General features: G+C 37.4%; 1 protein-coding gene across 1 annotated transcript in view; it reads right to left on the reverse strand.

Annotated features, from left to right (window-relative positions):
- The window catches only part of PCCA (propionyl-CoA carboxylase subunit alpha), an 863,696-nt gene that overhangs the window by 650,038 nt on the left and 186,060 nt on the right, over nucleotides 1-27,598 (reverse strand). Inside the window, exon 6 of the mRNA XM_053707812.1 lies at nucleotides 17,057-17,207. Within this exon, the coding sequence (XP_053563787.1) occupies nucleotides 17,057-17,207 (151 nt within the window). The remainder of the gene's footprint in view (nucleotides 1-17,056; nucleotides 17,208-27,598) is intronic.

Consider the following 27,598-nt stretch of genomic DNA (forward strand, 5'->3'; position numbering starts at 1 on the left):
AGTAAGCATATAGCATTACCACTGCAATACAAGAGATACATATGACTGCAATTGAGTCCTGTAGATAGTAAAATAGATTAAAGACATCTTTATCTACAAAACAAAATAAGGTATTGCATACATATATATTCATAATATATTTAGCAACAAAGGTGCCTATGGTTATAGATGGTGAAAGGAAGGGAAGCGAAGCGCCAGCTTGATAAAACTTTAAATCTTTATTATAATATCTTTTAAAAGTTCATACACAAAAGGATTTCAAAGATAAAAGGAGTCAGCAACCGAGCCGACACGTTTCGGCTATACACCGTTGTCAAACCTGATGGAGTTCAGGGAAAACATAATTTATGATTATCTGAAAAATTTATTTATTTCCAGATATGGTAAGTCCACTGAATCATCAATTACTAGTGGGAATATCACTCCTGGCCAGCAGGAGGAGGCAAAGAGCAGTACAGCAAAGCTGCTATATATGTCACTTCCCTTATTCATAATCCCCAGTCATTCAGCCGAAGGAAAAATGGAAAAAGAAGATAACACAAAAGTGTAGTGGTGCCTGAGGTTTTAGAACAAAATAGCTGTCCTAAATAAAGGGTGGGACGTGGACTCACCCTATCCGGAAATAAATACATTTATCAGGTAAGCATAAATTATGTTTTCTTTCCTAAGATATGGTGAGTCCACGGAATCATCAATTACTAGTGGGAATCAATACCCAAGCTAGTGGACACAGATGATAAGGGAGGGACAAGACAGGTAGACCTAAACAGAAAGCACCACTGCCTGAAGAACCCTTCTCCCAAAAGAAGCCTCAGCAGAGGAAAAAGTATCAAATTTATAAAACTTTGAAAAAGTATGCAAAGAGGACCAAGTTGCAGCCTTGCAAATCTGTTCCACAGAAGCTTCATTTTTAAATGGCCAGAAAGAAGAAACAGCCCTCGTAGAATAAGCAGTGATTCTGTCAGAAGGTTGCTGTCCAGCAGTCTAATAGGCCAAACAAATAATACTCCTTAGCCAAAGAGAAGTAGCCGTAGCTTTCTGACCCTTGCGCTTCCCAGAAAAACAAACAAACAAAGCAGAAGACTGACGAAAGTCCTTAGTCGCCTGAAGATAAAACTTCAATGCACACACAACATCTAGGTTGTGCAACAAACGCTCCTTAGAAGAAGAAAGATTAGGACACAAGGAAGGAACCACGATCTCCTGATTAATATTATGGTTTGAAACAACCATAGGTAGGAAACCTAATTTAGTACGTAGAACCATCTTGTCAGAATGAAAAATAAGATAAGGAGAATCAAACTGCAGAGCCGAGAGTTCAGAAACTCTCTGAGCAGAAGAAATAGCAACAAGAAACAAAACCCAAGATAACATCTTAATATATAAGGATTGCATAGGTTTAAACAGAGCCCGCTGTAAAACTCTAAGAACAAGGTTAATAATCCAGGGAGGAGTAACGGGCTTAAACACAGGCCTGTTCTTAACCAAGGCCTGACAAAAAGATTGCACATTTTGCGCATTCGCCAAACGCTTATGCAACAAAATAGACTTCACTTACACAAAGAATTTGTGTTTACATTGTAGCTCCACCTTTATAATTTACTTCATTACCTGCATAGAATGTGAAAAGCAATACACAGGCATGACAACCCGTGAGGCCAGATCCAGGATAAGGGAGCATCTCTCCAGTATAAGAATTGGACACGCCAGTACTCCCTTGGTACAGCATTTTGCCCAACTGCACAATAAGTGACGAAACCTTCAGATGGACCTGTATAGAGAGGGTCCTCATTCTACCAATAGGAGTCATCTCTCACTTCTAAGAGGCGGGGCGTTTTCCCTGAACTCCATCAGCTTTGACAACGGTGTACAGCCAAAACGCGTCAGCTGGGTTGCTGACTCCTTTAATCTTTGCAATCCTTTTGTGTATGAACTTTTTAACAATATTGGAAGAAATATTTAAAGTTTTATCAAGCTGGTGCGCCGCTTCCCTTCCTTTAACCTGCAATGCACTACTGACCTACTCTATCATGAAGCATACTCTCTCTGTGCAAAGAAAATCACAAAGACAAGGGCGCCTCTTCGTGTGATATAGTTTGGACAAATGTGAAAATAGGTGAATACAGATTTTATACTCACAAGTAAAGCAGCACTCTGTTGTGCTTATAGAGGCAGACTGGGAGTTCACAGTGTCCCAGTTCACTGACCAAGGCAGTGCAACAAATCACTCCAGGGTAGATTTCAATCAAGCTAAGGCTCTCAGCAAAGAGTTAAAATACCATAGTTTAATGGTGCAGTAAAATACAATATAAAATGTCACAAATGTGACCGTAACAATGGATAAACAAGCAACTAGTTTCTCAGATCTCTGTCTGTTTCCTCAGGCTTCTATCCAAAGACTGAGAGCTCTGGCTTATAAATGCTAAATGACCACTCTAAGAGTGAAACATAACCACACCTATTCAGGTGTGGAAGTGAACCTGCCTCATCAGGTGTGTGAGTGCACACCTGTTTCAATCAGACCATAGTTAGAATACAATGATTAAAACCATTTCCAAATAATTCACATTATACTAAAAAACAAACAAGTACTGTACAAATTGGTTAATAAAGGATGTAAAAAACAACAACCATAGCCAAACATTATCTTATGGTGGATATCATGTCAGCATCATATGTTATAGGATATTATTATGGTATTCTAAAATAGTAACATTAAAAAATTGTTCCCCACCCTTTTTTTTATTTATTTTATATAATAATATATATACACACATACATATATAAAAATACATGATATTCTAATTCTTGGTGTTCATACCAAATGTCTTAGTATGTTGTCAGTTAGTCTAAATAAGTTAAAGTTTTATTAAAGCACCTATTGATGTTAACAGCCATTGGTCAAATATGTATAAGCAAGATTTTCTATAGGAGAGAGCCCTTTAAATTATGCAGGCCTTATTGAATATATATATATATATATATATATATATATACACATATATATATATATACACATATATATATATATACACATATCCACATCTACATATATATATATCCATACACACACATATACATACACATACATACATATTTTAAGTCTAATGCACCTGGTGTTCCCAGGCAGTCTCCCATCCAGGTACTGACCAGGCCTGGCCCTGCTTAGCTTCCAAGATGAAACGGGATCAGGTACATTCAGTGAAGTGTGGTAATATCTTAAGCTAAGTGATATGAAATGTATGTCTTAAGCATTAGTAAGTGTACTTAGTGAATATCTATTAACCTACTCTAATGTGTAAAAACGGGATTGTAATACATTATGTTCAATATACAAAAATAAGATGGTATAGAAATACAGTAGTAACAATATTGTTTAATGTGTTGGAGATAATGTTGAGGTGTATATTGTGAGTGCAGACTTAACTAAAATGATACAATAAAAATAAAAATGTTCAGTGAACAGTGTATATGTTTTCTAATGTGCAGCATATATATTCATAAATCCATAATAGTATGGGTGTATTACATGTATTAAACCGGTATATCCTATGTTGGTATAACAAACCCATATCTTGAAGTGGTATATATAGATATACATACATGAACACACATATACGTATATACACACACACACATATATATACATACATATATATATATACATACACACATATATATATATATATATATACGCACACATACAGACCCTACACTTCTGTTCACTAAGAAATTAAATTCTATTATTCAATTTGGATTTGAAGAAGGTATCTTGACCTTGAAAGAAAAACAATATTTAGCACCAAAAAATCCCAGTATTCCATATTTTTACCACCTACCCAAAATCCACAAAAATCTACAAACACCACCAGGTAGACCTATAATAGCAGGTATGAATAGTATCACAGATCATCTATCAGCATATGTGGATTTTTTTCTGCAAAAATATGTTAGACAACTTCCCTCATACATTGAGGACACCACAGACTTACTTCATAAACTTTCTAATATTAAAAGAAAAAGTAAATACCTATGGATGACATGCGATGTCAACGCACTATATTCCAATATATCACATGAAATAGGGTTAAAATGTGTTTCTGAATATCTACATGAAGATTTTTATATGCCAGATATTCAGAAAGAATATATATTGAAGCTAATTGGATTTATATTAAAACATAACTATTTTAAATATCAAGATAATTATTATATACAGACCAAGGGTACTGCCATGGGGACCAGGTTCGCTCCCAGCTTCGCTAATTTGGTAATGGGTTGTTTTGAAGATATTTATATCAACGGTGGAAGCTGGGATGAGAACCTGGTCTTCTATGGTAGATACATAGATGATCTAATCATCATTTGGAATGGGTCATTAGATTCAGCTAGAGAATTTGCTTTTAAACTTGATACTAATGATTTTGGTCTAACTTTCACTCACAAAATACATTTGGAAGAAATTGAATATCTTGATATAGTGCTCACTTGGGATATAAATAATAGGGTTCAATCCAAAACCTTCTTTAAATTAGTAGATAGCAATAACTTTTTAGACTATCAAAGTAACCATCTAAAGAGTTGGAAGGAAAATATTCCATTTAGTCAGTTTAGATGGATTAGGCGTAATTGCACATTATTAGAGACATATGATGAGCAATCCCTTATCTTAAAAAATAGATTTCTTGAAAAAGGGTACCCTCCAATGCTCTTAGAAGAAGGTTACCGAAGGGCAAGAGAACTAAATAGAAATGAAATTCTTAATCCGCTACCTTATAATGGGTTAAATAGATGTAATAGTAACAAAAAGAAGACTACATTTATTAATAACTATAACTCCAACTATAAAGCCATTACAAACATAATTAAGAAACACTGGTACCTTCTTAAAAAAAGATCGGATTTTAAAAGGGATTTTGGATGATTCCCCTAACATTACATTTAGGAGAGCCCCAACCATTAAACAGAAAATAGCCCCCAGAAAAATCATAATGTCCAAAAGAACATCAGGAATAGGAGGTCTGTCCAAAAATAGACACCAACAAAAAGGAGCTTTTAAATGTAGAATTAAAAGATGCAACATGTGTAAATATGTCACGCATGGGGCAACTAGTGTCACTTCTTCTATCACAGGATGTACATATGAACTTAAGGATAGATTAGATTGTAGCTCTAATTATGTCATATACCTATTAACCTGTAAATGTGGGATGCAATACCTAGGTAGAACCATAAGGAAAGTCAGAAGCAGATGGGGAGAACACTTTAGAAACATAGAGAAAGGTTCACTCAAACATAGTGTATCAAGACATCATGTTCAACATCATTGTGGTACCAAATGTCAATTTTGCATAACCCCTCTAGAGAGAATACAATACAAGCAAGGAACTAATAGGCCCCAAGGCAGAACATACAGTGATCTGAGATGCCATTGCAGAAAATGCAGTATGTCTGCAGAAAGAACATGATACATGCAGGAATTGTTAGCGATTTAACTTTTCAGCGCTGCTCCACATTAGACTGTTCCCTTCAAACAGAGCTGTTCTGTGGCTGCACTCTGTGTAAGTTTTCCTTATCACAGTTCATACAGAGCAAAGTGCTGTTTTAAGTGAACAGTGAAATATGCAGTAGCGCTGCAAAGCAGTAGTGCATTGATTGACTGGCTCTCAGAGATTGTTTCAAGCCGGTCCCCTAGCCTTTCACAGTCTGCAAAGCTGTTTTATTCTGAATGTAAGACATTTGTATGAGCAATGCACCTTTTGTATTACTACTTCTATGTTGGACTATGTCTGCAGCTAATTTGCAATGCAATTTTCAACTACTACACACTATTATAAAACTTTAAATATTGCTTTATTCTCCATTTAACTAACATGTTGCAATTGAGCTAGTGCTTTAGTGTAACTGCCTAATTTAAAATTTAATTTAATTTAATTTAAAGATGACCTGCAGAAACATTTTCACTAAAAAAATCTCATCGCAGAAAGTGAAAAAAAGTTCTGTCTCTGGGCTAATAGGTTCAAAAAGTTATGTCAAAGGGAAACCTACTGGATCTATACATTTGGTACTCTCTTTCCCACAGGATTGAATGAGAACATAGATATGTCTGCTTTTTGAATATAATATTTTTGTACATCTTGCTGTGGATTATCAGGTCATCATTTTTTTTTTTATCTCCATGCAACACTATAGCTATTTAATATTACACAGGTATTATCAGAGGTGTATATATTGACTTTATAGGTATTTTTCTCCTCTTTGTATATCACAGTACAAATTTATATTATATATTACACATATTGACTTTATAGTCATACATTTATTCTTCTTCACTTTTATATATCACAGCACACATGTATGTATCATACATCACATAAGGTTGATCACATTATAGTCATGATTGGTATATAACACAATCATTTAGGGCACATGCGATGTGTATGTGTGGGTGTATATATGTGTATATGTATATATATGTGTGTGTGTACGTATGTGTGTATGTATGTGTATGTATATATATTTATATATATGTATATATGTAGATATGTGTGTATGTATATATATATATATATATATATATGTGTATGTATGTATATATATATATATATGTGTGTGTGTGTGTGTATATACGTATATGTGTGTTCATGTATGTATATCTATATATACCACTTCAAGATATGGGTATGTTATACCAACATAGGATATACCGGTTTAATACATGTAATACACCCATACTATTATGGATTTATGAATATATATGCTGCACATTAGAAAACATATACACTGTTCACTGAACATTTTTATTTTTATTGTATCATTTTAGTTAAGTCTGCACTCACAATATACACCTCAACATTATCTCCAACACATTAAACAATATTGTTACTACTGTATTTCTATACCATCTTATTTTTGTATATTGAACATAATGTATTACAACCCCGTTTTTACACATTAGAGTAGGTTAATAGATATTCACTAAGTACACTTACTAATGCTTAAGACATACATTTCATATCACTTAGCTTAAGATATTACCACACTTCACTGAATGTACCTGATCCCGTTTCATCTTGGAAGCTAAGCAGGGCCAGGCCTGGTCAGTACCTGGATGGGAGACTGCCTGGGAACACCAGGTGCATTAGACTTAAAATATGTATGTATGTGTATGTATATGTGTGTGTATGGATATATATATGTAGATGTGGATATGTATGTGTACGTGTGTATATGTATATATATATATATATATTCAATAAGGCCTGCATAATTTAAAGGGCTCTCTCCTATAGAAAATCTTGCTTATACATATTTGACCAAAGGCTGTTAACATCAATAGGTGCTTTAATAAAACTTTAACTTATTTAGACTAACTGACAACATACTAAGACATTTGGTATGAACACCAAGAATTAGAATATCATGTATTTTTTATATATGTATGTGTGTATATATATTATTATATATATAAAAAAAAAAAAAAAAAAAAAAAAAAAAAAGGGTGGGGAACAATTTTTTAATGTTACTATTTTAGACTACCATAATAATATCCTATAACATATGATTCTGACATGATATCCACCATAAGATAATGTTTGGCTATGGTTGTTGTTTTTTACATCCTTTATTAACCAATTTGTACAGTACTTGTTTGTTTTTTAGTATAATGTGAATTATTTGGAAATGGTTTTAATCATTGTATTCTAACTATGGTCTGATTGAAACAGGTGTGCACTCACACACCTGATGAGGCAGGTTCACTTCCACACCTGAATAGGTGTGGTTATGTTTCACTCTTAGAGTGGTCATTTAGCATTTATAAGCCAGAGCTCTCAGTCTTTGGATAGAAGCCTGAGGAAACAGACAGAGATCTGAGAAACTAGTTGCTTGTTTATCCATTGTTACGGTCACATTTGTGACATTTTATATTGTATTTTACTGCACCATTAGACTATGGTATTTTAACTCTTTGCTGAGAGCCTGAGCTTGATTGAAATCTACCCTGGAGTGATTTGTTGCACTGCCTTGGTCAGTGAACTGGGACACTGTGAACTCCCAGTCTGCCTCTATAAGCACAACAGAGTGCTGCTTTACTTGTGAGTATAAAATCTGTATTCACCTATTTTTACATTTGTCCAAACTATATCACACGAGGAGGCGCCCTTGTCTTTGTGATTTTCTTTGCACAGAGAGAGTATTTACCCAGACTGGTTTTGTGACAAGGAGCTGACTTCTGGATCTAAGGGAGAATCTTATATATGTGCTACCCAGGAGGACTAATAAACCTCTGAAGTGCCCTCCTAATCTTGGGACTGTCTGAGCATCAATATCATATACAGATAAGAACTTATTAGAGACTTAATACTATTTATTTGTTATATATTGTTTTAAGCTGCATTTTCTGTTTATATTGATCTCATCACATCACATTCGATGAGAGTCCATGTCTCATTTTTTCTGTAATTGTCATTATTATTTTGTCTTTATACATTATTATCTGATCATTTTATATTATTTTTAAGTTTTTATTGTTTTTACTATACTTCAGTATTATCCTACAGATTGTTTTATATATTTCTTCTAGCGCCCCCTAGAGTTACGCTTGCATAGTGTAACAGGTATTTCTCTATCATGAAGCACCTGTTTAAGGGTATGCCCTCTTTTTTCCCCTATCCCTGTGTAAGCCCGCACTGGATTGTTGCTGCCCAATGGCAAGTGAAGAGGCGATACACACCCCTGTGACGTTTGAAGAGGGAGACGTTGGTGTTTCTACCAGAAGGAACGCATTTGGTAAACTCACAGGAGTGAGTATGACATCTGACAAGCAGTGATCGACCTGATTACAGATCTTGATGTTCCTACTCCCAGAGACCAGATGAGTCACATACCCAGGGGTAAGCAACTAATGCTAATATTGTGTATAGCCACCACATGGCAAGAGCGCACATCAGACTGCAGAACTTACTACGCTTACAGCTCTTTCCCCACTTGAGACAGCACATTGCTATGAAAACGTATTGTTTATCGGGTATTGTGTGCAAGGGAGAAATCTTCTCTTTTTATACATATGGTTATAGATGGACACAGCATTTTTTGACGAAGCTTAAGGGGACTAGAAACACAAAATATTGTATTCATAATTCAGATACAGCATACAATTTTTAACAACTTTCCACTTTTATTATCAATTTTGCTTTATTCTCTATGTATCCTATATTGTAGGAGCAGCAAATAAGTACTGGGAGCTAGCTATACATATTGGTAAGCCAATGACAAGAGGCATATATGTGCAGCCACCAACTTGAAGCTAGGTCCCAGCTCCTAAACCTTCACTGTGTATACTAACCAATGATTTTAATTTGAATGTATTGTGTTTTTTTAAGAGCCTTTTAACCTGTTGTCATATGTTACTATATTGACTCTATCTTTTAATCTAATTCAATATAATTAAATTTAGTCTCATTAAAAAGAATCACCCTATTGATTTAGCTCTAGTGTCAGTACTTTGGCCTTTAGCGCAGGAAGATCTACCTATCTAGTAAGCAGCTGCTTCACCATGGACTCCATCCCTGATGCTTCATTACTTGAATGTGAGAAACAGCAACCCGCTTCTTCTGACGGCATGGCTGCCAACTAAGTCTCCCTTGAACACTTAGATGCAGTAGCCACATCCTTCCATGGTAAGAATCCCTTCCGGACCTTCCTTCTCAACAGCAGCCTCTAAATCTATGGTGGACATAAACTAACCTTGCTGCACAAAAAGCATTTTAGTCCAAATAGCTTCCATCTTGAAATTAGGAACTCTAAGAAACGTGTCCAGAGCTTTTAAATCCAAAGCTGGTCTGAAATTCACTTACTTCTTTGGAACAATGAAGATATTTGAATAGAAACCCAATCCTTGTTGCTTGTTAAATTGGAACTGGAACAATAACTCCCATGGATTCCAGAACAAGAACAGACTGGAAAAAGGCTTTTGCTTTTAAATGTGCTTTGGAACATGAGAAAGAAGAAACCTTCCTCTGGGAGTCCTTACACTGAAACCAACTTGGTAACGAAGAGAGATTAAATTTCGGAAACCCAAGGATCCTGAACTGACTGGAACTACACCCTTTTGAAAAAGGCATAACTTGCCCCCCTACCCGAATATCTGGATGGGGGCCGAGCCTTCATGCTGATTTGGATGAGGGAGAAGGTCTTTTAGACTGCTTAGATCTGTTCCAATTTGAACTTGGCTTCCATGTAGAACTGCAAGCTCCTTGTTTCTGAGACAATTAATGCTCCTTGTTCTGGCAAAAGGAGCAAAACTGACTAGGAGCTTTAAATTTACCCTTAGACTTCTTGTCTTGGGGAAGAAAAGCTACCTTACCTTCAGTTATATTAAAAATAGAATCTAAACCAGAACCAAACAACATTTTTTCCTGAAAAGAGAGAGATAAAAGCCTGGATTTAGAAAACATATCAGCTGACCAGAACTTTAACCACAAAGCCCTTTTAGAAAAGACTGCTAATGACATACCCTTAGAAATCTTAATTATATCCATAACAGCATTGCAAATGAAAGCATTGGCAGATTTCAGCAGACCTAAAAAGTTAAAAAATCTATTTACTAGCAGAATCATCTGAAAACTGTTCCGAAAGATTATACAGCCAAACAGAAGAAGCTGCAGCCAAACAGAAGAAGTCGTAACCACACAGGCAACGCTAACAGCATGCCTAAAAATAAATACTGATTACTGAAAAGCCCTCCTATTAAAAGATTCCAATTTCCTATCCATAAGATCCTTTAATGAAGAACGGTCTTCCAAAGGAATGTTAGTATGCCTACCCAAAGTAGAAATAGCCCTGTCTACTTTAGTAACTGTCTCCTAAAGCTCAATATTAGAGGCTGGCAAAGGATACATCTTCTTAAACCTAGTTGAAGGATTAAAAGGGCTGCCAGGCTTAGAGAAATCCTTTGAAACTATCTCAACAGCATTAGGTGCAGGAAAAACATCTAAAGACTTAGCACAAGGTTTAAAAAACAAATCCAAACAATTAAAAGGGACAGTCTAGTCAAAATTAAAACTTGCATGATTCAGATAGGGCATGCAATTTTAAACAACTTTCCAATTTACTTTTATCATCAAATTTGCTTTGTTCCCTTGGAGGCATTTTTGAAATGCTAAACCTTGCTAGGCTCAAACTGATTTCTAAACCGTTGAAAACCGTCTCTTAGCTCAGAGCATTTTGAAAGTTTTTCACAGTTAGACATGTGTGTCATATAGATAACATTGTGCTCACTCCTGTGGAGTTATTTAAGAGTGTGCACTGATTGGCTAAACTGCATGTCTGTCAAAAGCACTGAGATAAGGAGGCAGTCTGCAGAGGCTTGGATACAAGGTAATCACAAAGGTAAAAAGTATATTAATATAACTTTCTTGGTTATGTAAAACTGGGGAACGGGTAATTAAGGGATTATCTATCTTTTTAAACAATGCAAATTCTGGTGTAGACTGTCCCTTTAACAGACTTATGTTCAGATACATTAGGATCCCGAAAGCCTAAAGTATATAATACCTTTTTCAAAAGAGAACAAATATGATCCACCGTAAACATAAGATAAACCAAAATCAGAAATAGACTCCTGATCATCAGATATAAACTCACCCTCTATGGATGAATCAACTGAACCAGGATCTGGAACAGTATCTAATACAGGCTTAGAGCTAGTAGAAGGGAAATTAAGAAATGATCTTTTACACTTAGTTGAAGGAGGCAATTTCAGATACAGTGGAAAGTCTGTAGAACTCCCCCGTGTAGAACAAACAGTAGGAGGGCAGATACTGTTAAAAGCAAGAGTAACATCAGTCTGTTTAGAATGCATAACAACATTTAAACAAGGATTGCACATCTGAGCTGAAGGCAGTACATCAAGTATGTTTACAATATATACATTTCACATTAGTAGGAGAGTATTCAGATACCAAAAAGTAGAACACCAATTATAAGGCTATATTCCCCAAAGAAGAGCTCTTGAAGCAAGTGACCCCCCCCCCCCCAAGAAGTATTAACAAAAAAAGCATGGCCATAGAGCACTAATCTGATATAAAAAATAAGAATAACCTAATAGTGCGCTGATGCTGAAAAAGGGAACGCAAGTGTAAATGACGTGATTAAATGGACTAAAAGTGCACCAAACAACCCTGTGTGCACTATCCCAATTGGCTATAATTGAATACAGCCTTAATAATAAAAGGAGCCAAGAATTAAACATATATAATTAATATTGTCCATAGGCTACAGAGTAAAAAGATGTACAAACTAAATAGCCCAACTGGCTTATATGAGTGTCAGAATAATAAAAAAGAAAAAAGTACTTTCCCATAGGCACCCAACTACTGGAAGATAAGATGGAATCAAACCATTTCTGAAACATTAAAGCAGAGGATATGGAATAGGAGCATACCGACGACTCAACAGGAAGAGGCAAATGACAGGGTCTTGCGACACCTGTGCCAGGCATATGATTAACTTTCCTAAGGTGTAATTTTGCCACATCCCTAATACATCCATTCGTCAATCAGCAGCACTCTTAGGTGAAAATGGGCCTCAAATCAGTCCAAGAACCCTCTCACAGAAGAACATCTGGAGCACCTTCCTTCTTCACCTACCTCCAGCAGAGGGAAATACAATACTGGTCTCTAGTAAGGTAACAGGGTTTTTATAAAGCTCTTAGGGTTTATGAATATTTGCCTCCTCCTAGTGGTAAAGAAGAGTAATTCCCAGGAGTAATGGTTCACAACCTGTATGAAAGAAATGTAATTAGTGGTGTCCATGGAAAGAAGAGACATATCCCAGTAGCAGGTGATTATAGTAATATCTGATGAAAAGATGTAGTTCACTTCAGGTACTATATAACAACAAAATCCAAATGTACTCTTCCAGGGGAATAGGTAGAAGGCCATCATCTTAAATATTTTCCAGTATAATGCAGAAATCTCAAGTCTTAAAAATAGCAATTGTGTTGAGAGATGAAGGGCTTCCAATTCTTTGCAATATATGTTGAAGGTTGGAGCAGCAGACAATAATGCAGCAAAATGTGTCACCCACCCGAAAGTTCCCCAACCATCTCTTAAAATAATTCAGTCCACACTTGTCTGTGGGATCTTTAAAATACCAAGTATCTTTTAAAGTCACCATAGAATGTGTATGCTACTACTTTGCTGAAGTACTCAGCAAATCAATATATGGCATCAAACCTGGAAGAAATATAATATATGAGGCTAGGCCTAGATCAATTTCTTTAGAAACAATGCAAAATGTATTAAATTGCTTGATAATATGTTTTATTATGATAAATATTATCATTTATTTGTATAGCGCCGCCAAATTCAGTAGCGCTGGGTACAGTGATAGGGGTATACAATGACAAAGATTTGTGATAAAATACAAAACATAACAAAACGAAACAAATATAGTACAGGAGGAAGAGGGTCCTGCTCCGGAGAGCTCACAGTCTAGGTTTTACTTTATTTTAAAGAAATAAAATTGCCATAAATATTGTATTGCTTATTCTTCCACTTCCTACTAGGAAAAGGAGGGTAAGAAAAGTCTCAAATCCGGGAAAGTGCTGGATGTTCTGTTCTGGGAATGTATAATATGTTTAAACACTGAAAGCCACAGTATGTTGCAGCCCCATAAGCAGGTGGTGAGCCAATTAAGATCACCAAGCATGTAATTACCACTCGTGCTTGACCCAGCCTCCAATTCCCACTAAAGCCTATATATAAAACGTCCTCTTGCCTTAAACTTTCTTGGAAGAATTGTATACAAATTCTTAGTACATACAACTCTTCCAGAATCTCTGCAATGTGGAATTTATTCTGAGACATTCTATAGAGACCATTACTAATCTAATACTTCTTGATCTATTTGGAGTTTTTGACACTACAGACCACTCTATCCTTTTTAAATGCTCTACTCATTTGGCATCAATGACAGATCACCCACATTTCTTTTCAAACCACTCTAACTATAATTTTTTAAGTGTCTGTTGAGGTACCACAAGTTTTGGTTTAAAGTCTCATTCTTTTATGTCTTATGTCATCCTTAGGTTTCTTATTTAATTCATGTAAGTTTCATCATAATTTTTATACTAATGACACTCAAATTTACTTCTTCACAGCAGAATATCATCTCCAAAACCAAATTTTCTTTATCTCTTTCATTTACTTTATTCAGCCCTCAAATCTAAATTATGGTAAAAACCAGCATCCACAGTTCTATAGTCTTGGACACTGCCTTTTACTCAGTTTTGTCTCTTTCAATACAAGTATCAAATACATCACCAATTACAAAGACTTCTTCGCAAATAGTTTTAAGAATTTGATATATTTGTTGGTATTGGTTGTAACAAGTGCATATGTGATAACCTGGAAACCTAGAGTGTGTCCATCTAATACTGATGCATAAGAATTACTAACAGGCATGTCATAGGAATTATATATCAACACTGTTTTGAACAGACATCATCATACCTTAACTCCTTTGTGTATATCATGGGATTAAAGGGACATAAAACCCCCAAAAATGTATTGGATACTTCAGATAGAGCAAACGATTGTAAACAACTTTCTAATGTACTTTTATTATCTAATTTCCTTCATTATCTTGTTATCCTTTGATGAAAAGCAGACTTACGTAGGCTCAGAAGTGGTAATGCACTTCTGGGAGCTAGATACTAATTGGTGACTGCACATATATGGCTCTTGTCATTGGCTCATTTGATGAGCTCAGCTAGTTCAAATTAGTGCTGTTCCTTCAACAAATAATACCATGGGAATGAAGGAAATTTTATAATAGAAGAATACTGAAAAAAAAAATTTAAATTGTATGCTTTGACACCTTTTTGATAACACACTAAGGGCTAGATTACATGTGAGGCGCAAACTATTTTGCGAAGGTTTTCGCGAACGATCGTTTGCGCTCTGTTTTAATTGCGCTCAAATTACTCTAGAATCATTAACCCGATCTCAGAGCTGTGGTTAACTGTTTTCCAAAACTAAAAAATGTCACAAAAAACATCAAAAATACATTACAAAGTACAGTTATATTCATAATAACAATGTCTAATAAAAATGATTAAAAAACAATATTGCATTAAAAAAGTTATAAGGGCTCAAAGATATGAGATCTCAGGCAAAGGGATTTAACTTTGAGATACATACATATACATGTCTTATGATATGTATATGTGTATATATATATATATATATATATATATATATATAGAAATCAGGAGACAGCACTCACTGCTGGTCTTGACAATACTGGATTTATTCAGTGACGTTTCAGGGAATACACCCCTTCATCAGACCCTGATGAAGGGGTGTATTCCCCGAAACGTCACTGAATAAATCCAGTATTGTCAAGACCAGTGAGTGCTGTCTCCTGATTTCCATATTCTACATCATATTCTAGCACCCTGGCATTTGGAACTAAAGTGTTAGTGAGAGTGCACCTGCCAAGTCTTCTATTTGATAATGGAAGTATATTGGATAGTCACTTAAAACTGCATGTTCTATCTGAAAGTTTAATTTAGACTTTAGTGTGCCTTTAAGAACAAATATCACAGCTACAAGTGAAGCAGCATTCTCCAAGATGATATGTCAAAATTATTTTCTAACACATGAAATATCACAATGAACTTTAATGATTAAACTGTGATTTTATCATATAGTAGTAGTTTATGTCAGACATATACATTTTAGCATGACAAATTGCTTGTCACAGAATATGGATAGCCAACAACTTTCTGTTTTTATATTACTAAAGTTTTGTTTTCAGCTCTTGCGAAAGAAAGACTCTCACAGAATAGACTTTTAATGCTTACACCTGAAACAAAGACAAACTGATATGGCAAAAAGTATCTCTATGCTGAGGATTACATTGTTTTTTTTAATAAAAACACATGTATAGATTATACCATCAATACATTAACTATATTATCTTCAATGATACAGCCTTTATTCTGCACAACAAAATCATTTTTAGAAACAACTTCAGGAGATTACGGTATATGCAGTGTGTTTTCAAACCTGTTTGAGTGGCAATTAAAAAAAAAAAGGCTTTGGCGAGTGACAAACTATTATACATGCAATAAAAATAGGCTAATATTTATATTTGCATGAATATAGTCAGTCATAGACAATGTTATTTAAAAAGGACAGAGTATGTATAACAGGACAGAAAATGATCTTGTATAGAGCACAAAGTCAACTAGTGAATGTAACAGGATGCATTTTGCATAAGGCATCTTGTGACAAGTAAAATAATAGACTACAAAATAAGAAATCTTAGAAAATTCATAGCATCTGTTACAACTAAGAAGAAGAGTGATATAAAAGAGTTTGAAATTTTACTTCACCACGGGGTGCACACCCACTGAACAAATGCTTTAGTAATGTAAATCTTGCAGAGTCAGGGATAACCATATGGGATGATAGGAAGTATAAATTGAACATTTGAGTTTAGTTTTGCAGAAGGAGGAGAAATAGAAATGCTATTTTAAAACTATACAAACATGTACAAGGTGTCCACAAATGAGGGTAAAGAAATGAAAAATGCCACATTGTTAAAAGGCATGATAGAAACACATGAGTGTCATGCAGAGAGGGTGACATTTTCTAATTTTAAATTCTGCTGTATATAAAATTATGGAGCAATACAGATTTAGTAACAGTTTAATAATGGATTGCCAAAACTAAGATCTGGGGCAATAATGAGGCATTCCAGAGTTCTGAGTGTTCTTTTGTTTTGTTTATTTTGAATTCTCATTCTTTCTGAAAGCTATGGAGGTATTTTGAAACACTGTCACTAAAGGTGCATAATGGCATAGCAAATATGTTCCTAGGACCCAACATTATACCTCTATGTCTCACCAACTGCAACACAAAGACGGTTAATAAGACAATTTACAGTGTATACAAATTAACTAAGTGGTCAAACTGTTAAGCAATTATGTAGATATTAACTTTACAAAAGTAGCATTTTCACGTCATACATAATTTCTTCGTACCTGCAACCTTGTATTCATTTCCAAAAAGTAGAAGCTCTTTTTGGAATCCACAAGGAATTCTACTGTTCCTGCAGATGAATATTTAACTACTTTGGCAAGAGATACTGCTTGTTCTCCCATAGCTCTTCGTGTTTCAGGGTCAAGAAATGTGCTAAAAAGAAGGAAAGATTAATGCTATCAGTTAAAAACACTTTTCTTTAGTGTGTGTGTGTGTGTGTGTGTGTTTATATATATATATACATACACTATATATATATATATATATATGTGTGTGTATACAGTATATAAGTATACACACACACACACACACACACACATATATATATATATATATTCTAATTTCATTTAATTTATTATCATTTATTTAGTTCTAAAAAATGTTATTTTTCAGAACACAAACATTTTTACATATTAAAAATTCCTTCTTTTATATGCAATAAAGAAACAATTGACTATCCATTTACCAGTAAAGTAGGAGACAGAAAATCAAGTCATGCAAGCAGTATAAAATGAAACCAAAAATGACTATTTAAAGCTAAAACTATAATATTAAAAGGATCAAAGACAGCACAGTTTTACCAAAGGAATATAATGTCTAGTTGATTTCTTTGATTATATAACTGACGTGATATACCAGGGAGTATCAGAAGATGCAGTATTTCTAGACTGAAGTAAAGCATTTCCCCAATGTCTTGATCAGGGATGGCTAACTGGTGGCCCATGGGCCAGATGTAGCCCTCTGTAATAGTTTTTGCAGTCCCTTGGAAAAAGCAGAACTAATAAGTTACAAGTTGTGGCCCAAAGAAAAAGAGAAACTAAATATGTAAATATGTGTGCTTTAGGGACTTCTGGTGGGTGGGCAAATAACATAATTTATGTAAGAACTTACCTGATAAATTCATTTCTTTCATAACCGGAAGGGGGCAAAGTTTCCCAAACCTTAAAATGCCTATAAATACACCTCCCACCACACATATACCGTAGTTTAACGTATAGCCAAGAACAGGAGTAAAAATGCATACAAAGAGAGGAACTGGAAAAAATGATGTGCTTTTCTACAAAAAATCATAACCACCAAAAAATAGGGTGGGTCTCATGGACTCTTGCCACTATGAAAGAAATCAATTTATCAAGTAAGTTCTTACATAAATTATGTTTTCTTTCATGTATGTGGCAAGAGTCCATGAGCTAGTGACGTATGGCATATAATACCCAAGATGTGGAAATACACAGAGTCACTAGAGAGGGAGGGATAAAATAAAAACAGCATTTCATTTCCGCTGAGAAATTAAATCTAAATAATCATTAAGTCCTCTTAAAAATTTCAAAAAACTCAAATCATAGGCAGTAGAATCAAACTGAGACAGCTGCGTGAAGAACCTTTCTACCAAAGACTGCTTCAGAAGAAGTAAAGACATCAAAATGGTAAAATTTTGTAAATGTATGCAAAGAAGACTAAGTTGCTGCTTTGCAAATCTGATCAACTGAAGCTTCATTCTTGAAAGCCCAAGAAGTGGCAACTGATCTAGTAGAATGAGCTGTAATTCTCTGAGGCGGAGACTGCCCCGCCTCCAAATAAGCTTTGTTAATCAAAAGTTTTAACCAAGATGCCAAAGAAATGGCAGAGGCTTTCTGACCTTTTCTGGAACCAGAGAAAATAACAAATAGACGAGAAGTCTTTCAGAAATCCTTAGTAGCCTCAACATAGTATTTCAAAGCTCTTACCACATCCACAGAATGTAAAGATCTTTCAAGAGAACTCTTAGGATTAGGACACAAAGAAGGAACAACAATTTCCCTATTAATGTTGTTAGAATTCACAACTTTAGGCAAAAATTTAAACGAAGTCCACAAAACAGCTTTATCTTGATGGACAATCAGATATGGAGACTCACAAGAGAGCCGACAACTCAGAAACTCTTCTAGCAGATGAGATACCCAAAAAAATAACACTTTCCAAGAAAGTAGTTTAATATCCAAAGAATGCATTGGCTCAAAAGGAGGGGCCTGCAAAATCCTTAAAACCAAATTGAGACTCCAAGGAGGAGAAATAGACTTACCAGGTTTGATATGAACCAAAGCCTGAACAAAACTGTGAATATCAGGAAGTTTAGCAATCTTTCTATGAAATAAGACAGAAAGAGCAGAGATTTGTCCCTTCAAAGTATTTGCAGACAAACCCTTATCCAAACCATCCTGAAGAAACTAACATTCTAGGAATTCTAAAAGAATGCCAAGAGAATTTATGAGAGGAACATCATGAAAACAGAATTTATGCTTACCTGATAAATTACTTTCTCCAACGGTGTGTCCGGTCCACGGCGTCATCCTTACTTGTGGGAATATCTCTTCCCCAACAGGAAATGGCAAAGAGTCCCAGCAAAGCTGGCCATATAGTCCCTCCTAGGCTCCGCCCACCCCAGTCATTCGACCGACGGACAGGAGGAAAAATATAGGAGAAACCATATGGTACCGTGGTGACTGTAGTTAGAGAAAATAATTCATCAGACCTGATTAAAAAACCAGGGCGGGCCGTGGACCGGACACACCGTTGGAGAAAGTAATTTATCAGGTAAGCATAAATTCTGTTTTCTCCAACATTGGTGTGTCCGGTCCACGGCATCATCCTTACTTGTGGGAACCAATACCAAAGCTTTAGGACACGGATGAAGGGAGGGAGCAAATCAGGTTACCTAAACGGAAGGCACCACGGCTTGCAAAACCTTTCTCCCAAAAATAGCCTCTGAAGAAGCAAAAGTATCAAATTTGTAAAATTTGGCAAAAGTGTGCAGTGAAGACCAAGTCGCTGCCTTACATATCTGATCAACAGAAGCCTCGTTCTTGAAGGCCCATGTGGAAGCCACAGCCCTAGTGGAGTGAGCTGTGATTCTTTCAGGAGGCTGCCGTCTGGCAGTCTCATAATCGGATGATGCTTTTAAGCCAAAAGGAAAGAGAGGTAGAAGTCGCTTTTTGACCTCTCCTTTTACCAGAATAGACGACAAACAGAGAAGATGTTTGTCTGAAATCTTTTGTAGCTTCTAAATAGAATTTTAGAGCACGGACTACGTCCAAATTGTGTAACAAACGTTCCTTCTTTGAAACTGGATTCGGACACAAAGAAGGTACAACTATCTCCTGGTTAATATTTTTGTTAGAAACAACCTTTGGAAGAAAACCAGGCTTAGTACGCAAAACCACCTTATCTGCATGGAACACCAGATAGGGCGGAGAACACTGCAGAGCAGATAACTCTGAAACTCTTCTAGCAGAAGAAATAGCAACCAAAAACAAAACTTTCCAAGATAACAACTTAATATCTATGGAATGTAGAGGTTCAAACGGAACCCCTTGAATAACTGAAAGAACTAGATTTAAACTCCAGGGAGGAGTCAAAGGTCTGTAAACAGGCTTGATCCTAACCAAAGCCTGAACAAATGCTTGAACATCTGGCAGTCGTTTGTGTAGTAAGACAGATAAAGCAGAAATCTGTCCCTTTAGAGAACTCGCAGATAATCCTTTATCCAAACCTTCTTGCAGAAAGGAAAGAATCTTAGGAATTTTTACCTTATTCCAAGGGAATCCCTTGGATTCACACCAGCAGATATATCTTTTCCATATTTTATGGTAAATCTTTCTAGTTACCGGTTTTCTGGCCTGAACCAGAGTATCAATCACCGAATCTGAAAACTCACGCTTTGATAGAATCAAGCGTTCAATCTCCAAGCCGTCAGCTGGAGGGAGACCAGATTTGGATGTTCGAATGGACCCTGAACAAGAAGGTCCTGTCTCAAAGGTAGCTTCCATGGTGGAACCGATGACATATTCACCAGGTCTGCATACCAAGTCCTGCGTGGCCACGCAGGAGCTATCAAGATCACCGAGACCTTCTCCTGTTTGATCCTGGCTACCAGCCTGGGAATGAGAGGAAACGGTGGGAACACATAAGCTAGGTTGAAGGTCCAAGGCGCTACTAGTGCATCCACTAGAGTCGCCTTGGGATCCCTGGATCTGGACCCGTAGCAAGGAACCTTGAAGTTCTGACGAGACGCCATCAGATCCATGTCTGGAATGCCCCATAATTGAGTCAACTGGGCAAAAATCTCCGGGTGGAGTTCCCACTCCCCCGGATGGAATGTCTGACGACTCAGATAATCCGCTTCCCAGTTTTCCACACCTGGGATGTGGATCGCAGATAGATGGCAGGAGTGATTCTCCGCCCATTGTATTATTTTGGTTACTTCTTTCATCGCCAGGGAACTCCTTGTTCCCCCCTGATGATTGATATACGCAACAGTCGTCATGTTGTCTGATTGGAATCTTATGAATCTGGCCTTTGCAAGCTGAGGCCAAGCCCTGAGAGCATTGAATATCGCTCTTAGTTCCAGAATGTTTATCGGGAGAAGAGACTCTTCCCGAGACCATAGTCCCTGAGCTTTCAGGGATTCCCAGACCGCACCCCAGCCCACTAGACTGGCGTCGGTCGTGACAATGACCCACTCTGGTCTGCGGAAGCTCATTCCCTGGGATAGGTGGTCCAGGGATATCCACCAACGGAGTGAATCTCTGGTCTTCTGATCTACTTGAATCACTGGAGACAAGTCTGTATAGTCCCCATTCCACTGTTTCAGCATGCACAGTTGTAATGGTCTTAGATGAATTCACGCAAAAGGAACTATGTCCATTGCTGCAACCATCAACCCTACTACTTCCATGCACTGAGCTATGGAAGGACGTGGAACAGAATGAAGAACTTGACAAGCGCTTAGAAGTTTTGACTTTCTGACATCTGTCAGAAAGATCCTCATTTCTAAGGAATCTATTATTGTTCCCAGGAAGGGAACTCTTGTTGATGGAGACAGAGAACTTTTTTCTATGTTCACCTTCCATCCATGAGATCTGAGAAAGGCCAGAACGATGTCTGTATGAGCCTTTGCCTTTGAAAGGGATGACGCTTGTATTAGAATGTCGTCCAAGTATGGTACTACTGCAATGCCCCTCGGTCTTAGAACCGCTAGAAGGGACCCGAGTACCTTTGTGAAAATCCTTGGAGCAGTGGCTAATCCGAATGGGAGGGCCACAAACTGGTAATGTTTGTCCAGAAAGGCGAACCTTAGGAACTGATGATGTTCTTTGTGGATAGGAATATGTAGGTACGCATCCTTTAGATCCACGGTAGTCATAAATTGACCTTCCTGGATAGTGGGTAGAATCATTCGAATGGTTTCCATTTTGAACGATGGTACCCTGAGAAATTTGTTTAGGATCTTTAAATCCAGAATTGGTCTGAAGGTTCCCTCTTTTTTGGGAACTACGAACAGATTTGAGTAAAATCCCATTCCTTGTTTCGTCATTGGAACTGGGTGTATCACTCCCATCTTTAGAAGGTCTTCTACACAATGTAAGAACGCCTGTCTCTTTATTTGGTTTGAGGATAAGTGAGACATGTGGAACCTTCCCCTTGGGGGTAGTTCCTTGAATTCCAGAAGATAACCCTGAGAAACTATTTCTAGGGTCCAGGGATCCTGAACATCTCTTGCCCAAGCCTGAGCAAAGAGAGAGAGAGTCTACCCCCCACTAGATCCGGTCCCGGATCGGGGGCTACTCCTTCATGCTGTTTTGTTAGCGGTAGCAGGCTTCTTGGTCTGCTTACCCTTGTTCCAGCCTTGCATCGGTTTCCAGGTTGGTTTGGACTGTGAGGCATTACCCTCTTGCTTAGAGGATGCAGAATTAGAGGCCGGTCCGTTCCTGAAATTATGAAAGGAACGAAAATTAGACTTATTCTTGGCCTTGAAAGGCCTATCTTGTGGGAGGGCGTGGCCCTTTCCCCCAGTGATGTCTGAGATAATCTCTTTCAATTCTGGTCCAAAGAGAGTTTTACCCTTGAAGGGGATGTTAAGCAATTTTGTCTTGGATGATATATCCGCTGACCAAGACTTTAGCCAAAGCGCTCTGCGCGCCACAATTGCAAACCCTGAATTTTTCGCCGCTAATCTAGCTAATTGCAAAGCGGCATCTAAAATAAAAAAGATAGCCAACTTAAGTGCGTGAACTCTGTCCATAACCTCCTCATATGGAGTCTCTCTACTGAGCGACTTTTCTAGTTCCTCCAACCAGAACCACGCTGCTGTAGTGACAGGAACAATGCACGAAATGGGTTGTAGAAGGTAACCTTGCTGTACAAAAATCTCTTTAAGCAAACCTTCCAATTTTTTCTCCATAGGATCTTTGAAAGCACAACCATCTTCTATAGGAATAGTAGTGCGCTTGTTTAGGGACCTTAGGGACTGTCTGCCATAAATCCTTTCTGGGGTCGACCATAGGAAATAATTTCTTAAATATAGGAGGGGGAACAAAAGGTATGCCGGGCTTCTCCCACTCCTTATTCACTATGTCCGCCACCCGCTTGGGTATAGGAAAAGCGTCGGGGTGCACCGGAACCTCTAGGAACTTGTCCATCTTGCACAATTTTTGTGGAATGACCAGGTTGACACAATCATCCAGAGTAGATAACACCTCCTTAAGCAGTGCGCGGAGATGTTCTAATTTAAATTTAAATGTCACAACATCAGGTTCAGCCTATTGAGAAATTTTTCCTGAATCTGAAATTTCCCCATCTGAAAAAACCTCCCTCATGGCCCCTTCAGATTGGTGTGAGGGTATGACAGAACAATTATCATCAGCGCCCTCCTGCTCTTCAGTGTTTAAAACAGAGCAATCGCACTTTCTCTGATATGCAGGCATTTTGGATAAAATATTTGCTATGGAGTTATCCATTACAGCTGTCAATTGTTGCATGGTAATAAGCATTGGCGCGCTAGAAGTACTAGGGGCCTCCTGCGTGGGCAAAACTGGCGTAGACACAGAAGGAGATGATGTAGAACCATGTCTACTCCCTTCATCTAAGGAATCATCTTGGGCAATTTCATTATTTGTGGCAGTACTGTCCTTACTTTGTTTGGACGCTATGGCACAATTATCACACAATTTTGAAGAGGGAGACACATTGGCTTTCATAAATATAGAACATAGCTTATCTGAAGGCACAGACATGTTAAACAGGCTTAAACTTGTCAATAAAGCACAAAAACAGTTTTAAAACAAAACCGTTACTGTCTCTTTAAATTTTAAACAGAGCACACTTTATTACTGAATATGTGAAAATATATGAAGGAATTGTTCAAAATTTACCAAAATTTCACCACAGTGTCTTAAAGCATTAAAAGTATTGCACACCAATTTTCAGAGCTTTAACCCTTAAAATAACGAAACCGGAACAGGTTACAGATTTAACCCCTATACAGTCCCAGCTACAGCCTTTGCTGTGACTTTACCAAGCCCAGAGGGGAATACGATACCAAATGACGCCTTCTAGGAACTTTTCCAACTACTTTCAGGTCCTCACACATGCATCTGCATGTCTTGCACTCAAAAACAACTGCGCAGTAATGGCGCGAAAATGAGGCTCAGCCTACAACTGGGAAGGCCCTTCCTGACTGGAAAAGGTGTCTAACATAGTGCCTGACGTTAAAAAACGTTCCCCAAGTTTATAAGTGTGAATTATCAGCATAAACATGTATAAAATGTCCAAATAAAGCAATCGATTTAGCCCATAAAAGTGTCTACCAGTTTTATAGCCCATATTAAGCCCTTTTTTTCTGTTTGAGACTAAGAAAATGGCTTACCGGTCCCCATGAGGGGAAATGACAGCCTTCCAGCATTACACAGTCTTGTTAGAAATATGGCTAGTAATACCTTAAGCAGAAAAGTCTGCTAACTGTTTCCCCCAACTGAAGTTACTTCATCTCAACAGTCCTATGTGGAAACAGCAATCTGCTAAAATCATCTTCCTCTCACAAACAGAAATCTTCATCTTTTTCTGTTTCAGAGTAAATAGTACATACCAGCACTATTTTAAAATAACAAAATCTTGATAGTAGAATAAAAAAACTACAACTAAACACCACATACTCTTAACCATCTCCGTGGAGATGTTGCCTGTGCAACGGCAAAGAGAATGACTGGGGTGGGCGGAGCCTAGGAGGGACTATATGGCCAGCTTTGCTGGGACTCTTTGCCATTTCCTGTTGGGGAAGAGATATTCCCACAAGTAAGGATGACGCCGTGGACCGGACACACCAATGTTGGAGAAATATAGGTTTTCCAAACCAGATAATAAATCTTCCTTGAAACAGACTTACAAGCCTGTAACATAGTGCTAATCACTGAGTCAGAGAAACCTCTATGACTAAAAACTAAGTGTTCAATTTCCATACCTTCAAATTTAGAGATTTGAGATCCTGATGGAAAAAACAGCCCCTGAGAAAGAAGGTCTGGACTTAAAGAAAGTGGCCAAGGTTGGCAACTGGACATCCAGACAAGATCTGCATACCAAAACCTGGGAGGCTATGCTGGTGCTATCAGAAGCACATGAGATTGTTCCATTATGATCTTGGAGATCACCCTTGGAAGAACTAGAGGCGGAAAAATGTAAGCAGGTTGGTAAAACCAAGGAACTGCTAAAGCATCCACCATCTCCGCCTGAGGATCCTTGGACCTGGAAAGGTATCTGGGAAGTTTCTTAATCAAACAGGAGGCCATCAGATCTATTTCTGGAAGACCCCACATCTGCACAATCTGATGAAACACATCTGGATGGAGAGACCACTCCCCTGGATGCAAAATCTGACGACAGATAATCCGCTTCCCAATTGTCTACACCTGGGATATGAATAGCAGAAATTAGACAAGAGTTGGACTCCGCCCAAGAAAGTATCCGAGATACTTCTTTCATTGCTAAAGAGCTGCGAGTCCCTCCCTGATGATTGACATAAGACAATGTTGTTGTCTGAAAATGAATGAAAAGTTCTCTCTTTAATAGATGCCAAGCCTGAAGGGCTCTGAAAATAGCACAGAGTTCTAAAATGTTGATTGGTAACCTCGCCTCTTGAGGTTTCCAAACCCTTGTGCTGTCAGAGACCCCCAGACAGCTCCTCAACCTGTAAGACTTGCATCTGTTGAGATCACAGTCCAGGAAGGATGAACAAAGGAGGCCCCTTGAACAATACGGTGATGGTCCAACCACCAAGACAGAGAGAGTTGAATGTTGGGATTTAAGTATATCAGCTGTGATATCCGAGTATAATCCCTGCACCATTGATTCAGCATGCAAAGCTGCAGAGGTCTCATATGAAAACGAGCAAAGGGGATCACGTCCGATGCTGCAGTCATAAGATTTAAAACTTCCATGCACATAACCACTGAAGGGAATGATCGAGACTCAAGGTTTAGACAAGCTAAAACCAATGTCAATCGTCTCTTGTCTGTTGAAGACAGAGTCATGGACACTGAATCTATCTGGAAACCTAAAAAGGTGACCATTGTTTGAGAAATCAAGAAACTATTTTGTAAATTGATCCTCCAAACCATGCCTTTGAAGAAACCACACTAGTTGTTTCGTGTGGGATTCTGCTAAATGAAAAGACTGAGCTAGTACCAAGATATTGTCCAAAAAAGGAAACACCTCAATACTCTGCTCTCTGATTACAGATAGAGGGGCACCGAGAACCTTCGAGAAGATTCTTGGAGCTGTCACTAGGCCAAATGGAAGAGCAACAAATTGGTAATGCTTGTCTAGAAAAGACAATCTCAGAAACGGATAGTGGTCTGGATGAATTGGAATGTGAAGATTAGCATCCTGTAAGTCTATTGTGGATATAAAATTCCCTTGCTGAACAAAAGGCAGAATAGTCCTTATAGTCACCATCTTGAAAGTTGGGACTCTTACAAAACTATTTAAAAACTTCAGATCCAGAAATGGTCTGAAAGAATTCTCTTTCTTTGGAACAATGAATAGATTTGAATAGAAACCCAAACCCTGTTCCTGGAGAGGAACTGGTACAATCACCCCTAAAACTCTAGGTCTGAAACACATTTCAGAAAAGCCTAAGCCTTCAAAGGATTTATTGGAACATGAGAAAGAAAGAATCTTCCCACGGGAGGTCTTATTCTGAAATCTATTTGATACCCTTGAGACACCATATTCTGAATCCACTGATTCTGAACAGAATCTGTCCAAATGTCCTGAAATAATTTCAATCTGCTCCCCACCAGCTGAACTGGATTGAGGGCCGTACCTTCATGCAGACTTGGGGGCTGGATATGGTATTTTATAAGGCTTGGTTTTACTCCAATTTGAAGATGGTCTCCAATTAGAACCAGAGGCCTTAGGGGAAGGAGTGTTTTTTTGTAGTCTATTCTGACGAAAGGAACGAAAACGATTAGTAACCTTAAATTTACCCTTAGACTTTTTATCTTGGGGTAGAAAAACTCCCTTCCCCCCAGTGATAGTGGAAATAATAGAATCCAATTGAGAACGAAATAAATTCTTACCCTGGAAATATAGAGATAGTAATCTAGATTTAGACTCCATGTCCATAAAGCTCTTCTGGCTAAAATAGCTAAATACCTAGATTTAACATTGATCTTAATAACATCAAATATAGCATCACAAATGAAAGGATTAGCATATTGAAGCAAAAGAAC

This window comes from Bombina bombina, chromosome 3, assembly GCF_027579735.1.
Source record: "Bombina bombina isolate aBomBom1 chromosome 3, aBomBom1.pri, whole genome shotgun sequence".
Classification (NCBI taxonomy): Eukaryota; Metazoa; Chordata; class Amphibia; order Anura; family Bombinatoridae; genus Bombina; species Bombina bombina.